The 18,121-nt window shown below is 39.9% G+C and overlaps 1 protein-coding gene across 4 annotated transcripts in view; it reads left to right on the plus strand.

Moving 5' to 3' along the window:
* fam168a (family with sequence similarity 168 member A) overlaps positions 1-18,121 on the plus strand; it is a 99,942-nt gene that overhangs the window by 70,408 nt on the left and 11,413 nt on the right. For 2 of the 4 annotated variants that reach the window (XM_067985858.1, XM_067985859.1), the window contains exons 4-5: positions 7,979-8,104; positions 14,302-14,444. In XM_067985858.1, the coding sequence (XP_067841959.1) occupies positions 7,979-8,104; positions 14,302-14,444 (269 nt within the window). The remainder of the gene's footprint in view (positions 1-7,978; positions 8,105-14,301; positions 14,445-18,121) is intronic. The other 2 variants (XM_067985860.1, XM_067985861.1) reach the window with 1 other exon arrangement.

Genomic DNA, 18,121 nt, shown 5'->3' on the forward strand with positions numbered 1-18,121 from the left:
TGAGCCATAACATACAGGTGGAGTAACAGCAACATAATGGGAATATATCAATGTTCAGATTCATTTATATAACTCTTCACCTTTTTTCAGTTCATCAGAGAATAAAAGTGATTCATACAATAGACAAATTAATACTCCATCCAAATAATAAAAAAGATGATATCTATAGTTAACCATTGACATCTCCTACTTTTTATACTTTAGATGTGGGAAGTACTTGGTAGTGAAAGTACTTCTCCCACCACTCCTAAAAATGGAATGTAAAAGGAATTGCTCATTGCTTGTTCTCTTGTAATCTTTAACCCCCACCCTTTTTTTCGTTTTCATGAGTTGAAACTTGTTTCCCCCAGTACCAGTCCATATTGTATTTCTAGAAGAAACAATGTTTTAATAACTCATGTGCTAATGGAAACATGAGCTTCAGTCTCTAGCAATTGATATTCGTGCAGTTTAATTACCCATCTGGTGTTAAGGGCCATGGTGACCAGTTTGAAAACCATGGACAGTTGGGGATCCATAAAGGGTTCTTGGGGATTTCACAAGGTCATAATGTGATATCTGAATTCTGTCAGAACACCTGCAAACCTGTCAGATTGTCATTCCAAGAAGATTGTTCTTATTAACACTAATAAAGCTACTTGCAGTGATAGCACTGCCTTCTATTGGGCCCCTGATGCTGTCAGTATGTTTTAAGAAAAAGTGCCAAAGAGTGTCAGTATTTGTAAGGGGTTCCCTATGAGAAGGTTTCAAAAGATATATTTAATTTTTTGTTCATTTAGTCAAAAATCCTTTCAATTGCAAATGCCAAATGAGCTAAGGAATAAAGATTAAAGCAAAATTTTAAACAATATTTCACCATAAGGGTTCATTTGTTACTGGAGAATTTTTTTAAAAGCTTCTTTTAAATAAAATTCCATTATAGCAAATATGGAATTCTAACCATAGTCTAGTGTACATGAAGTTTCATCCTGGTTTACTATTACTTATGGAGATCCAGGACTTTGAGGACACCCTGGAATCTGAGTTGGAGTCAGATGCAGTAAAAGATGGATGTGTCCGTAAGATATCTGGCACCAAGGTTTTGCCCAGGTTTTTGAGGGACCTCCTGAAAAAAAGATGCTTTTGTTGAGCATGTTGTTGAAACTGTGCAAAATTCAGAACTGAAGATGACTGAGAAGACAGTGTTTGCCCTCACCTCCTTGCATACCACTGCATTGACTTCCAGATGGGAATAAAAAGATCTGGCAAGAGGCACATAAAGGATTGCATTATTATAACATTTCTCAGCCAGTGGCCATTTTGTGTACAATTGGTTCCACATATATTGAGATGAATAACTGGTTGATCTTTGGTATTGGTTGAGGAAGGAATATTAGCTAGGAAGCCAAGAAAACTCCCTGCTTTTCAAATACTTCAGCGTCCACTATAACAAGACCACCACTGACTGATCCACTGTTTGTTGTCTCGTCTGAAGAAAGGCAATTGTGACAAAGTATCACATCCTCAATGCAGTTTTGTCAGCCTAGATTGATTGAAGCTGAGAGGATTCTGTCTTGGGTCATTTGAGGTCAGAGAATAACTGTGACATTAAAGAGGTATTCAGCACTCAGACTTCATCAAATAAACCATGAGATTGAATGTGATCAGTAAAGACATTGAAGATGATTAGCTGGAAGGTACAGACCTGAAAACTTGGACCTGAATTGGGCTAAAAGTTGATAGAGGAGGTACTAGAAAGGCTAGCTGTACTTAAAGTAGGTAAGTCACCCGGTCCGGATGGGATGCATCCTAGGTTGCTGAAGGAAGTAAGGGTAGAAATTGCGGAGGTGCTCGCCATAACCTTCCAAACATCTGTAGATACGGGGTGGTGCCAGTGGACTGAAGAATTTCAAATGTTATACCCTTTTTCAAAAAAGGGTGTAAGGATGACTCCAACAACTACAGGCCAGTCAGTTTAACCTCGGTGGTAGGGAAACTTTTAGAAATGATCTGGGACAGAATTAGCAGTCACTTGGACAAGTGTGGATTGATTAGGGAAAACCAGCACAGATTTGTTAAAGGCAAATCGTGTTTAACCAACTTGATAGAGTTTTTTGATGAGGCAACAGAGAGGGTAGATGAGGGCAATGCAGTTGATGTGGTGTATATGGACTTTCAAAAGGTGTTTGATAAAGTGCTGCATAATAGGCTTGTCATCAAGATTTGAAGACCATGGAATAAAAGGGGCAGTAGCAGCATGGTTACTGAATTGCCTAAGTAACAGGAAATGCAGAGTAGTGGTGAACAGTTGTTTTTCGGACTGGAGGGAGGTGTACGGTGGTGTTCTCCAGGGGTCAGTACGAGAACCACTGCTTTTCTTGATATACATTAATGACTTTGACTTGGGTGTACAGGGTACAATTCCCAAATTTGCAGATGACACAAAACTTGGAAGAGTAGTGAACAGTAAGGAGGATAGTGATAGACTTCAAGAGGATATAGACAGGCTGGTGGCAAGGGCAGACACGTGACAGATGAAATTTAATGCAGAAAAATGCGAGGTGATACATTTCGGTAGGAAGAATGAAGAGAGGCAATATAAACTAAACGGCGCAATTCTAGAACGGGTACAGGAACAGAGAGACCCGGGGGTATATGTACACAAATCATTGAAGGTGGCAAGGCAGATTGAGAGTGATTTAAAAAAGCGTACGGATTCCTGGGCTTTATAAAAAGAGTACAAAAGCAAAGAAGTCATGGTGAACCTTTATGAAACACTGGTTCGGCCACAACTGGAGTATTGTGTCCAGTTCCGGGCACTGCACTTTAGGAAGGATGTGAAGGCCTTAGAAAGGGTGCAGAAGAGATTTATTAGAATGATTCTAGGGATAAGGGACTTTAGTTATCTGGATAGACAGGAGAAGCTGGGGTTGTTCTCCTTGGAACAGAGAAGGTTGAGAGGAGATTTGATAGAAGTATTCGAAATCATGAAGAGTCTAGACAGAATAGAGAGAGAGACTGATTTCCCATTGGCGGAAGGGTGAAGAACCAGAGGACATAGATTTAAGGTGATTGGCAAAAGAACCAAAGGTGATGAGGATAAACTTTTTTACACAGTGAGTGGTTAGGATCTGGATGCAAGGGTGTGGTTGAGGCAGTTTCATTCCTGGCCTTCAAAAGGGAACTGGATAAATACTTGAAAGGAAAACATTTGCAGGGCTACTGCGATAGGGCGGGGGAATGGGACTAGCTGGATTGCTCCTGCGTAGAGCCAGCACGGACTCGATGGGCCGGAAGACCTCCTTCCGTGCTGTAACCTTTCTATGAATTATGAGTGCAGCTACTATATGCTTCGCACCCATGCTATCCACGGCTCATGAACAGCTTGGTCACCGTCTCCTTAGTTGGAGAAAGCTGTTTTTAAAATAGGGAATCATCAATTAGTAATTAATTTGCCCAATGTAAGTCAGCTAAATGCAAATGTAACTAATTTATAAATTGTGTTGGAACACAGGTTTCATCTGTAAGACCAGAACCTCTGGCTCCAACCTACTATTTCCCAACACTGCTGTGCCAGCAGCTGACAGCTGCTACCAAGAAAATGTGACTTGATACTTTTTAAAACAATTGAAAAAAAACAGGAGAAATTTTAAGTGGGAGGGGAAGGATTTAGAGAATTTTAAACTAGGCCCAAAATACATATCATAAATATAATGTAATTGCAAATATACTGTTAAATAGAATGTGTTGAATGTAATTTGCTGGTCATCACTGGTGCGCATGTGTCGTACTTTAATTCATTTTCTGGAACTATGTTCAAAATAAACTCATGATTTGGGCGAATAGGGTATTTTAACACTATCTGTAGGGTATTCTGTTTGTGCCTAAATGCTAGTTACTCATTTTCCTTTTGGCTGCAAGAATTGCAGCACTGTTCTTTGTTCCCATTTCTTGGTTTCTAGCACGGTCCTGAATATTCAGGAAATAAAACTTCTTCCCTTCATCAGACTTATTCAAATGAAATATGCAATATGATACTGCACTGTCAGTCCAGGTTGTTGGATTTTAAAACATTACACAAATCTGCCTCCCAATTTCAAGCTCCTAAATAGAGCCATTGATTACTGACGGTACCAAACTCATCTACCCCATGTCATGAGTTGATTTCCCAGAGAATCTGCAAATTCCTGGTAGGACATACATAAAGGTATTTTCTATTCTATAGATAACTACCAGTAACCTTGAACACTGTTCTGACCCACTGTCCCCTAAACTACTACCATTTTTTTTCTAAAGAAAGATTCTTAGGCATCATTTTATGATGGCAGGATAGTGTAACCTCAGTGCTGTTTTCCTGCAGAACAGATTTGCAATAATTGGGCTCAATGTACAGGCACCATATTAACAATGCATTGTGAGCTTCATTGCATCTTATCAGTAAGTTGTACACATTTTGATGTGGCCACTAAAGCTGGATTTTGGCTCAGACTCTGATGTACGATCTCCACTATTCTGAGAAGCTGCCATAAATCCAAGCGCATTTATTGCCCTCTGGTTCACATTCAGCACCAATATGCTGGTGAAGCTGCAAGTGCAGCCCCCTCTTTTGGCATTATCTGTACTAACCAGTATTTTCCTTACATGATGGGGAGGGGGAAAGAAGAGGAGACTGGATACAGACAATGTAAACTCTTCCCCCTGATTTATGACAAACAAGCAAGCCTTCCCAGTCACGTGGCTAACATTTAACTTGCCATGCAGATATGTCACTGCAGGCTGAACTATGAGGATCTTTCAGCCCAACAGAACGAGGATTGCAGAACAAGGTGGTGGATGAGCTCTGAAGAGGAAAATACAGCTACGGAAATACAATCTCCACTCAAGTGATCAGTGTATTTTTGACATTCTAGAGTATGAGGCTGACTAAATCCTGCTTAAGTTTAAAGTGCGTCAGAATAACATGCAAGATTTTTTTTTGCGAGCAGAGCACACCATCCTTTTAATTCTTCAGTCTTGCTCCTGTGTAATGACTCAGCACATCAGTTTTCAGATGTGATATGTGCAGAGCTGGGGATGCACTCCAGTTTAGCTACAGTAGATATGGTATTTGAAGAAACCGTTACTTTTCTTTGGTCCAGTGATGCAATAGGCTTAGTGCATTGTCCTTTTGTCTCCATTGTGGGTTTGAATACAACCCAGATTAATAGGATAGAACTGTCTCCAGCTTTATAATGATTAGAGTATGGATAGTCACAACCAATATAGTCTTCCCTAGAGTCCACAGGGTGGCAGATATTCTGAAGTTGGAGCTGTGCAGAGGTAGCTTTACTGTGCATCTAACCAGTTGGATACCTGACTTTTAGTGCTTGATGCTGACATTGAGTGCCCAGCATTAATACTTTGCCTTAACTACACCCATTCTTCTAAGCAAGTGTTTTAATAATCTAAGCTTAGTTATCTATTGATAGGTTATTTACTATACCACAGAGTGGTAGGGTTCCCATTCTCCTTTGTGAATATCCATATAATGAATTGGTGACCTTGACTGGGCTGTTTGTGAGAACACTAAGCAGGGCACCTCCCCTGCAATCGGGTGGAAAAAGGTAAAATGAGCTACACTCTCACACTTATGCACCTTCTGGTAGCATTGGCACAGACCTGAAATGGATTGCCTAACCATTCTCAGTTGGAGAATAAGGCATGCCATTGAAAGACCAGTTGCCTGTAAGTTTCTGAAGTGTCTCCACCCTGTATATAAATAAAAACTTGTATTAGGAACGTAGGAACAGGAGTAGGCCATTCAGCCCCTTGTGCCTGCTCTGCCATTTGATAAGATCATGGCTGATCTGTGATCTAACTCCACATACCAGCCTTTGGCCCATATCCCTTAATACCTTTGGCTGCCAAAAAGCTATCTCTTTCAGATTTAAATTTAGCAATTGAGCTAGTATCAATTGCCGTTTGCGCAAGAGTGTTCCAAACTCCTACCACCCTTTGTGTGTAGAAATGTTTTCTAATCTCGCTCCTGAAAGGTCTGGCTCTAATTTTTAGACACTGCCCCTTACTCCTAGAATCCCCAACCAGCGGAAATAGTTTCTCTCTATCCACCCTATCCGTTCGCCTTAATATCTTATAAACTTCAATCAGATCACCCCTTAACCTTCGAAACTCCAGAGAATACAACCCCAATTTGTGTAATCTCTCCTCATAACTTAACCCTTGAAGTTCCGGGTATCATTCTAGTAAACCTACGCTGCACTCCCTCCAAGGCCGACATGTCCTTCCGAAGGTGCGGTGCCCAGAACTGCTCACAGTACTCCAGGTGCGGTCTAACCAGGGTTTTGTATAGCTGCAGCATAACTTCTGCCCCCTTGTACTCTAGTCTCTAGATATAAAGGCCAGCATTCCACAGCCTTATTGATTGATTATTTTCTGCACCTGTTCATGACACTTCAATGATCTATGTACCTGAACCCTTGGGTCCCTTTGGACATCCACTGTTTTTAACTTTTTACCATTTAGAAAGTACCCTGTTCTATCCTTTTTTTGATCCAAAGTGGATGACCTCACATTTGTCTACATTGAATTCCATTTGCCACATTCATCAACTGACCGTGGGCATCATCACGGGAAATTTACTAGTATTAAAAAAAAGTTCAAGAAGGAATAGGAATGCGCAAATGCCAACTAGCCAATCCAAGTACAGACCATATTCATCTTGGTATAAAGCCATATTCCTCTATTCAACCAACTTTTTAGACATTATCTTTTTGCGAGGGTTTGAGGACTGCTTCTGGAAATCTTTGAAACCCTCTTGGTTTTACTAACCCATTGTGCAAATCTAAAGTTTAGATACAGATTTCTTGTAGCGATTTAGGATTTTAAATTTTGCATTTATTTGCTTAACTGGCTAATATTAAAACTGAGAATCTGTTTCACTGATACAAGATAATTTGTACGCATTCAGACGTATGCTATGGCCTTATGCTATCTTGGAGAAATGTGGCGATCAAGCCATAGGAAGTGGTTTTTCCTCAGCAATTGTGTGTATACTGTACCTTTTTCAAAAGGACTGTTGCATTGAGAGGATTTGGAAAGGAGTAATAGGAATGACTTCATGAAACTGGACTGTAAGAAGAAAATAGCAACACGGAACTCTTTGCCCAAAATAGATTGCCGAGAGGTAATCTAAGGCTTCAAAATGCTGAGTCTAGGAAATATAGGTGTGAACAGGTTATTTGACTTAATCTGTGAGCGATGAGTACAGCAGTGGAATTTGAACACACTGAGCTGGAGAAGCTACACATTTTGAAAGCTGCAAAATTGTTCAAAAGTTTAAAAGTAAAGAGTTTATCTCCTGTGGTGGTGTACACGGACAGTGAGGACTAAACGTAGTTTTCCGGTGAAGCAGGGTTGGAGGACAGGACAGTTCCTACATTAAAGTTGCACATTCTGTCCTTATTTTTGTTTTGCCATTAAATTCTTGTGTTCACATTTATAATGGGGACTGGCTATGTCGGCTTTTTATGCAGTAGTTACATCCTCCCATCAGTGGTGATGCTGCAGCACCTCCACTAGTGGGAGGGTATAATTACAATGTGACAGGTTTACATGGGCAGTTTCCATGATCAATGTAGACAGGCATTTATAATGGAAAAGGTTGACCGGAAATGCACATAGATGTTAAGATTTTTAAACATTAATAGAAGAGTTGATGGAAACGTTTTCATTCATAAAACAATCTGCTTTTCTTTTTAATGCTATTAGCAGTCAATCAGAAAAGTTTTTAGCACTATGAAATGATTTGTGTGATGTCTTAAAGAATACATAACCTGCCAAGTTTTAATGTTGGAATCTTAGCTTTGTGGTCAGAAATCAGCTGATTCCTGTAAATGCTGTACACTTGAGACCAGTATTCCATCTGGCTATGAATCATTGCATTGTTAATAATGTTGAGACCAGTTTTGTTTTGTAACACCCTTTTCTGTCTCTGTGCAAGCTTTATTCATGATGAGGCAGAGCTGGCCACAGACGTCAACTTCTGGTGCCTCTGAGGGTACTTATGACCTCCCAGTCGATGCTGGCACTGAGAGCAGAACTTTCCAAGCTTCTTCTGCATCATTCAGTAAATAGAACACATTTTTACGTTTATATTGCAGAACGTTATAGAACTGATTTTATGTGAAATGTAATGTGCAGAAGAGTCCTGGGGAGTAGTGGGCTGGTTATTTCTAAAGTTAGACTTCAGTTGAGGCATCTTCTGAAACAGCTTAAAAGTCTTGTAAATTTGGGTTGGGAAAAGCAAGTTGTGGATGGCAGCCTATTTGGAGGTAGAAAGCAATTTACCATGTATAGTAGGTATAAAGTTAGGGTGTAAAATAAAAACATTGGATGTTGAAATTATAAATGCATACCAATAATAGGTAACTGTCAAATTCATGGTAATTTGACCACCTATTTTCTATTTCCAAATAAATTAAACTTGACTTGATCATTAGAAAATGAACAGGGAGGCCAGAGCAAAAACCGTATTATATTCACAAGCTGATTTAAAATGCTCAAATTTAGTTTGTGCAATACTTGAGGCGAGAGAGAAGCTAACTTAAACGGTATTATTAAAAAGCATGGAGGATGAATAATTCTGCTTCCCTAAAAGCTGTCTAAAATTATGAAAATTTTGCCCAACCTTAGTTAGGCCATGTCTCTTCTGCACATCTGTTAAAGATGTTAATTTATCTAGTAAAGAAATTGTATTTAACCACAATCTCTAGGACATAGATGACGTAAAAATCTCAAACTACTTTCTGTGCTGTTATGTGCCTAACTGCAAAAACAGTCCTCGCTTTCTGAAGTATACTTGGGGTAGGACAAACTCCAAAAATCCATTGCATAAGTTATACTTTGTCAAAGTGAGACTTTTCTATTATGCATTAAATTTGTACATTCAGTATACTGAAGTGTGCTTTGTGTGTGTGTGTGTGTGTGTGTGTGTGTGTATGTAGAGAAGTCTTATTTATATGGGGATACGAGATGAATCCAGAAAAACATTGCAGCTCTGGCAGATTGTATAGCATCATAGTGCACAATTTATTTTTTGAAAAAAATCTTGTACTGTTCCGTAGACTTGTAGACCCTTATCTGATTCAGTGAAGAGCATAGTTAATTGTGATTTACTCTATTACCTATCGTAATCATTACTCCCAGTCTGATCATACCAAAAAAAGCACCTTATTCTTTTTAAACTGGTACAGTATTTGTTTACTGTTCTCCAATTGACGTGCGTAGCCAAATTGATCCGTAGAGCCTAATTTTCTATTTGCCCGCAATCTCGGGGTACGCTCTTTTTACCAATATGAGAAGCACCAGTAAGAGAGAATTGTTGTGCACTGCTAACACTTTAGCAATTTTCTTTTAAATTCACATCAGTTCACACCTTGAGTCTTTGATAAGGGGAAGAAGCTGCTGTCCAGTGCAATATTTGTAAATTTCTAATGCAATTTTCACCAAAATGTGATTAATATTTGTTTTTAACAAAAGTGTTCACCTACAATGAAATATCTAAAGTGCAAGAAATTAAACCTGATTTCATACTTGTGCAACATTAATAACTGGTGACAGGAAATGGATCTGCGTATCTACCAAAGTAAGAATAATTATGGTAATATTTCCATTACAATGTCTTCCCCTTACCTGAATATTAAAAACCTCTTACCTGGTGGGAAATATTTTTAATTCGCTTCCCTGTCTTTCATAGAATCATAGAAAAGTTACAGCATGGAAGGAGGCCATTCAGCCCATTGAGTCCGCGCCGGCTCTATGCAAGAGCAATCCAGCTAGTCCCACTCCGCCACCCTTTCCCCATAGGGCTGCAAATTTTTTCCTTTCGAGTACTTATCCAGTTCCCTTTTGAAGACCATGATTGAATCTGCCTCCACCACCCCCTCGGGCAGTGCAATCCAGATCCTAACCGCTCGATGAGTTTTTTAAAAAAAAAAGTTTTTCCACATGTCACCTGTGGTTCTTTTGCCATTCACCTTAAATCTATGCCCTCTGGTCCTTGACTCTTCCGCCAATGGGAACAGTTTCTCTCTATCCACTCACTAGACCCTTTGTGATTTTGAATACCTCTATCAAATCTCCATGCAACCATATCTGTTCCAAGGAGAACAACCCCAGCTTCTCCAGTCTATCCACGTAACTAAAGTCCCTCATCCCTGGAATCATTCTAATAAATCTCTTCTGCACCCTTTATAAGGCCTTCACATCCTTCCTGAAGTGCTGTGCCCAGAAGTGGACTCACTACTCCAGTTATGGCCGAACCAGTGTCTTATAAAGGTTCATCATGACTGCCATACTTTTGTACTCTATGCTTCTATTTATAAAATCCAGGATCCTGTATGCTTTTTTAACTGCTTTCTCAACCTGCCCTGCCACCTTCAACGATTTGTGCACACATACCCCCAGATATTGTTTTGCCTCCTTTTAGAGTTGTGCCCTCTAGTTTATATTGCCTCTCCTCGTTCTTCCTACTGAAATATATCACTTCGCATTTTTCTGCGTTAAATTTCATCTGCCACATGTCCGCCCATGCCACCAGCCTGACTATGTCCTCTTGAAGTCTATCACTATCCTCCTCACTGTTTACTACCCTTCCAAATTTTGTGTCATCTGCAAATTTTGAAATTGTGCCCTGTACACCCAACTCTTAAGTCATTAATATATATCAAGAAAAGCAGTGGTCCCAGCACTGACCCCTGGGGAACGCCACTGTACACCTCCCTCCAGTCTGAAAAACAACCATTAACCACTGCTCTCTGTCTCTGTTTCATGTTCCTTAGCCAATTCTGTATCCATATTGCTACTGCCCCCTTTGTTCCATATGCCGCAATCTTGATGATAAGCCTACCGTGCAGCACTTTATCAAACACTTTCTCCTCTTCCCTGTCCCCATCCGCCTCCACCCTACCTCTGATTGACTCCCTCCTATTTCATGTTGAAGCTGTGTACTGCTGCACTGAACATAGCTGAACAGTCCACAGGAGCTCAATGTAAGGAGGCATCTGAGCTGCCATATTATTTGTGGAGGGTCTCTGCAGAGGAAAAAATTGAAAATATTCATATCTTCCAGATTGAAGGTTCTTTTTTTTCTCATTTCTTTCAGAATACCTAGCTGTAGAATATTGTGCCTGACCTAAATTCCATTTTCCCTAATATAATGAAAATTGGGCAGGGCAAAATATTTTAAAATGATTGTAGATTATATTTGTGGACAGGTTGTACTGTACGCATGACTTTTTCCAAAAGGCTGGCCAAGTCCAATTTCTCTACATGAAGCAGGTAAGTCCTTTTTAAGAGGCAAAGTGATTTGCATAACCCAGTTAGTTTGGTGTGAATGTATATGCATATGAGAGAGATTTGATATTTTAAGTGTAAATTAGCAGACTAGATGCTGAATTGTATTCGGCTAGGGGAGTGTAATGATATTGAGCCCAGAGTATAAATTATATACTGGGTGCATTACTCTTAAGCCCCAAGAAAAAAAGGTTGTATTCAAGCAGATTTATTGTAGGAAATATGAACTGAAATGTAAAATTAATGTGAAGTGTATAAATGCATGTTGCAGTAACTTGTAGGTTCTAATGCACCTACAGAAGATTAAGATAAAGCTTTGACCTGGCAATTTAACAAGTAGAAATGAGGGATGTTCCTTTCTGGTGCATTTGATCGCGAGATCTTAATTTCTGATACACAGCAGTAGGAGATAGTTTGGCTTCTGAGACTGGGATTAAAAAAAATCATTGATTCTTCCTAATAGAAAATTCAGTTTTTCAGTCATCTGTAGCCTTATGGCAATGATGGGTGTCCCCACTTGGATGACTTGGGCTGGTTTGTCACTCTCCAGCCAGTTGTTAGGTTGCACTATAATTAACAACCTTCCTCGTCCTGGATACCAATCTTAATTTGTTTAAAACAACTTCATTCAGCCTCACAACACTGAAGCTTTGGGTCTAAGCGCCAAAATCATCATCTGGAGCCAACAAGATCAACACTCATTTAAATGTAATGGCAATTAGCCAGAATTGGACCTGCTATACAAATCATTGTTGGGGTTTATTCTGGTTGGAAGACCCAATAGCACATCTACATGAAGGCAGTTAACACAGGACTGAATTTCTCCTCGGGAAGGGCAACATTTTGTTTCCCCTATTTTAAAAAAAAAATATGCTTGGAGATAGTACAAGCATATTTCTGATTCAAATTATTTCATCCCAAGAGTGATATTTCATTTTGAGGCGTGCTCGTCACCAAGGGTCCATTTGTACCTGTTTTTGTCCTCCACTTTATCATTTCTCTCCAGGTTTTCCCCACGTCACAATTCCCAACAGTGGTAATCAATTCAGGTGTCTATTAATACTGCTTTGTAGCCAACCACAGGCGGCTCACCACCATCTTCTCGAGGGCAATTAGGGATGGGCAATAAATGCCGACCTCGCCAGCGGCGCCCACATCCCATGAACGAATTTTAAAAAAAACATAATTTTCCCCCTTTTTTGGGAAAACTGTGGTTTCTGCTCAGTGCCTCATCTGACAGATATACAACTCACTTTGATTTTGCATCCTGTTGCTTTGAAATATAGATGTTCTGTATAACTTTAGTGTAAACTTTTTAAAACATTTTAATTTTGCCACACAGTAAGTAGTTTGAGATGTTTATCATTAGGGAGTATAGCAGACCTTTGTCACATCAATATAATAGATTGAAAGTAGTTAAAGGTAGAATTATCTTACCGAAATAAATAACAACAAGCTTATCCAACATGTAGGATTGATAAAATAAGATGCACAGATAGCCTGTAATGTAAAATGCCCCTGTTAAAATTATTCCAGCCATAAAATGTTCAAATATGCATAGAATAAAACCAGATTTTTTGAATGTAGGATTAAGTAGTGATCCAAATCAATTGATTTTTTAAAAAAAAACAAAAGCTACATTTTGTACTGAATTTTCCAGAGGGACAAATAGTCAGTTCTCATCTCTGACCTTATGACAACCAAACTTTACTAAAATCTAGATTGTACTTCAAACAAGCAGCTCTTTTGATAATAGCAAAATCTATTGGTCATACCGCACTTATATCTTGGTTACACAATCTGATAAAGTTTTGAACTCTACTTACCATATTGGCCCAGAATTTGCTGGGAAAATAACGGCGAGTTTAATGCGCCCACTGTTATTGGTGTGTAAATAACCCAGCAATTTGTGGCGAGAGAGATACACCATGAGTTACGAATCACCACAAATTGCTGGACGATTTGCGCTGCTCCGCCCCGCTGTTAGCCTTGTGAAAACGGGAGCTGGCCGTCGTCCTCCCTGAGTTTCAAGAAATCGCTGTATTAAACTTGCTGCCGAAAGTTAGGGCTGGTACTTATTACGTAAGGGCCCATTTAATGTCAAGATTTATGCTCCTCCAATGCCACTCAACCGCTCCGACCCAGAAAGGGAACAATTGAAACCGTGGAGTCTCATTCCTGCAGGTAGTAAATTGTTCCTAGAGGTTTTTAAATAATTTAATTTTAAAATTTTTTCTTACTTTTTCTTTCTCTGTCTCAATCCAATCTTTCTTTCTCTTTCTGTAGAAATTTAACTCTAATTCACCATATTTCTTTCTCCTTCATTCTTGTTTCTTTCTCTATCCTCAAATCATGGTTAAGAAGATAGACTGTTGGACCCGTCGTTCACCAAGGTTCCTGTTGCCCAGTTATTAACTTGCACTTCCAGCAATTTGCGGCGCGAAAATTTTTCGAGCTGAAGGATAAGGAAGAAAATCTAACAAACTGGGCCCCACTTCAGCAAATTCTGAGCCATTATGTTACCTAACCAAATGATCCTTCAGCAGTTTTCTAAAGTATGCTAACATTGTGTGTGGCAGCAACCTTCGGCATGAGTAGAAATGTTACTACATGCTTTCTATACGTTAACTATAAAAACAATTTTTATTCCTGTTTGATTTTTTTTGTTGAGTCTGGTGGAGTGTTGCTGTTTAAATCTTGACCATTTAGATTCTTGATTTCTGAATTCATTATGCAAATTTGAGGGTCTGACGCTACTATTTACTTAATTCTAATTATTTTTAACAAAATAGAGGAATTCTTTGACTTGAATGTGAATAGTGGTAGTTGAGAAGATATGAGCTATATTTTAGTTAAAGCTGTGGAAAGATGTCAAATTTAACTTCAAAACCATCCCAGTAATGAGTTCCAAAAAAAGTTAATGTTTGTATTGATGGTCCTGTAACTTGAATTATGTTTTTATCTTTGTAGGATACACCGGAGGAACCCCTTACAAGGTAGCACCTACTCAGAGTAATGGTGCACCACCTCCATATTCTCCATCTCCAAACCCTTACCAGACTGCCATGTATCCCATTAGAAGTGCCTACCCACAGCAGAATCTGTATGCCCAGGTAAATTTAATACAGAATCTATTTGGTTAGAATTAAGGAACAATAGAGGAGCTGTTATGCTACTGGGTGTACATTATAGGCCACCAAATAGTGGGAAGGAGATAGAGGAGCAAATTTGCAGGCAAATTATGAAAAAAAATACAAGAACTATAGAGCAGTGATAATGGACTTCAATTATTCCAATATAGACTGGGATAGTAACAGTGTAAAGGACAAAGAGGGGGAGGAATTCCTGAAATGTGTACAAGAGAACTTTCTTGATAAGTGTGTTTCCAGCCCAACGAGGAAGGAAGCAGTACTGGGGAATGAAAAGGGACAAGTGAACCATGGGGGGGGGGGGGGGGGGCGCATTTGGGGACCAGTGATTGAACAATGGGAAGCCTTCAAGGAGGAGATGGTTCGGGTACAGAGTAAACACATTCCCACAAGGGGGAAAGGAAGGGCATCCAAAGTTAGAGCTCCCTAAATGACTAAGGATATATAGATTAAAATGAAACAGAAAAAGGAAGCTTATGACAAATGTAAAGTTCATAATACAGTGACGAACCAAGCTGAATACAGAAAGTACAAAGGAGATCTAAAAAAGGGAATAAGAGGGGCAAAACGAGAGTATGAGGGTAGATAAAGGGGAACCAGTGGATGCAGTATATTTGGATTTTCGAAAGTCGTTCAGTAAGGTGCCACATAAAAGGTTGTTATGCAAGATAAGGATTCATGAGGTTGGTGGTAATATATTAGCATGGATAGAGGATTGGTTAACAGACTGAAAACAGAGAATAGGGTTAAGCGGGTCATTTTCAGGTTGGCAGGCTGTAATTAGTGGAGTGCCGCAAGGATCAGTGCTTGGACCGTAGCTATTTACAATCTATATTAATGACTTAGATGAAGGGACAGAGTATAATGTATCCAAGTTTACTGATACAAAGCTAGGTGGGAAAGTAAGCTGTGAGGTGGAGACAGTCTGCAAAGGGATATAGACAGGTTATTTGGGCAAGAAGGTGGCAGATGGAGTATAATGTGGGGAAATGTGAGGTTATTCACTTTGGTAGGAAGAATAGAAAAACAGGATATTTTTTAAATGGTGAGAAAACATTAAATGTTGGTTTTCAGAGAGATTTGGGTGTCCTCGTACAAGAAACACAAAGTTAGCATGCAGGTACAGCAAGCAGTTGGGAAGGCAAATGGCATGTTGGCTTTTATTGCAAGGGGGTTGGAGTACAATTGTACAGGGCTTTGTGAGACCTCACCTGGAGTACTGTACAGTTTTGGTCACTTTATCGAAGGAAGGATAGACTTAGAGACGGTGCAACAAAGGTTCACTAGATTGATTCCTGGGATGAGAGGGTTGCCCTCTCATCTCAGGATGAGGAGAGATTGAGTAGAATGGGCCTAAACTCTCTAGAAGAATGAGAGGCAATCTCATTGAAACATACAAGATTCAGAGGGGGCTTGACGGTAGATGCTGCGAGGTTGTTTCCCCTAGTCTCGAACTAAGGGGCATAGTTGCAGGATAAGGGGTCAGCCATTTAATACTGAGATGAGGAATTTCTTCACTCAGGGTTGTGAATCTTTGGAATTCTCTACTCCAGAGGGCTGTGAATGCTGAGTCGTTGTATATGTTCAAGGCTGAGATAGATAGATTTTTGGACTGTAGGGAAATCAAGGGATATGGGAATCGGGCAGGAAAGTGGAGTTGAGGTTGACTATCAGCCACAATCTTATTGAATGGTGGAGCAGGCTCGAGGGGCCATATGGCCTACTTCACCTATTTCTTCCGTTCTTAAGAATAGATTAGCGGCTAACATAAAAGGGAACCCAAAGGTCTTTTATAAACATATAGTAAAAGGGTAGTCAAAGGAAGGGTAGGGCCGAATAGGAACAAAAAAAAGATGATCTTGTTGGGGCATAGGTACTTAATGAATACATCGGTCTTCACTAGAGAATAGGATGCTGCCATTGTAGCAGTAAAGGAGGAGGTAGTAGCGATGTTGGATAGGAAGTACCTAAAGGATTAGCAGTACTCAAAGTCGAAAAGTCATCTGGTCCAGATGAGAAGCATCCTACGTTACTGAGGGAAGTAAGGGTGGAAATTGTGGAGGCTCTGGCCACAATTTGTTGTTCAAAAGGGGGGAGAGGGATAAACCCGACAATTACAGGCCAGTCAGCCTAATGTCGGTGAGGAAACTTTGAGACACAATAATCCGGGAAAGTTAATTGGCACTTAGAGAAGTATCGACTGATAAATGAAAGTCAGCACGGATTTGTTAAAGGAAAATCGTGTTTGACTAACTTGATTGAGTTCTTTGATGAAGTAATGGAGAGGGTTGATGAGTAGTGTGGTTAGTGTTGTGTATCTGGACTTTCAAAAGGCATTTGATAAAGCACCACATAATAGATTTGTTAGCAAAATTAAAGCCCATGGGATTAAAGGGACAATGACAGCATTATTACAAAATTGACTAAGGGATGGAAAACAGAGTAGTGGAGAATGGTTGTTTTCACCGACAGGAGGGAAGTACAGTGTGTTCCCCAGGGGTTGGTATTAGGACCACTGCTCTTTTTGATATTAATGACCTGGACTTGGGTACAGAGGGTATAATTTCAAAGTTTGCAGATGATACGAAACTCAGAAATGTAGTAAACAAGGTAGAGGGTAGTAATGGACTTCAGGAGGACATAGACTGGTGAAATGGGCAGATACATAGCAGATGAAATTTAATGCAGAGAAGTGTGAAGTGATACATTTTGGTAGGAAGAATGAGGCAATATAAACTAAATGGTACAATTTTAAAGGGAGTGCAGGAATAGAGATACCTGGGGGTGTATGTACACAAATCTTTGAAGGTGGCAGGACATGGTGAGAAACATATGGGATCCTGGACTTAATTAATAGAGGCAGAGAGTACAAAAGCATGGAACTTAGGCTGAACCTTTATAAAACACTGGTTAGGCCACAACTGGAGTATTGTATTTAGTTCTGGATACCACACATTAGAAAGGATGTCAAGGCCTTGGAGAGGGCGTAGAAGAGATTTAATAGAATGGTACCAGGGATGAGGGACTTGAGTTATGTGGAGACTGGAGAAGCTGGGGTTGTTCTTCTTAGAACAGAGAATGTTAAGGGAAGATTTGATAGAGGTGTTCAAAATCATGAACAGATTTGACAGAGTAAATAAGGAGAAACTGTTTCCAGCGGCAGAAGGGTTGGTAACCAGAGGAGACAGATTTAAGAAAGACCTGCATTTATATGGCGCCTTTCAGAACCTCAGTATCTCAAAGCGCTTTACAGCCAATGAAGTAGTTTTTGAAGTGTAGCCACTGTTCTGATGTAGGAAACGTGGCAGCCAAATTGCACACAGCAAGCTCCCACAAACAGCAACGTGAAAATGACCAAATAATCAGTTTTTTGTGATGGTTGAAGGATAAATATTGGCCAGGACACCCCTGCTCCTCTTCGAAATAGTGTCATGGATCTTTTACGTCTACCTGAGAGGGCAGACGGGGCCTCGGTTTAACATCTCATCCGAAAGACGGAACCTCCGACAGTGCAGCACTCCCTTAGTACTACGCTGGCGTGTCAGCCTAGATTTAGTGCTCAAATCTCGAGTGGGACTTGAACCCACAACTTTGTGACTCGAGGTGAGAGTGGTACCAACTGAGCTATGACTGACACTGAC

This window comes from Heptranchias perlo, chromosome 6, assembly GCF_035084215.1.
Source record: "Heptranchias perlo isolate sHepPer1 chromosome 6, sHepPer1.hap1, whole genome shotgun sequence".
Lineage (NCBI taxonomy): Eukaryota > Metazoa > Chordata > Chondrichthyes > Hexanchiformes > Hexanchidae > Heptranchias > Heptranchias perlo.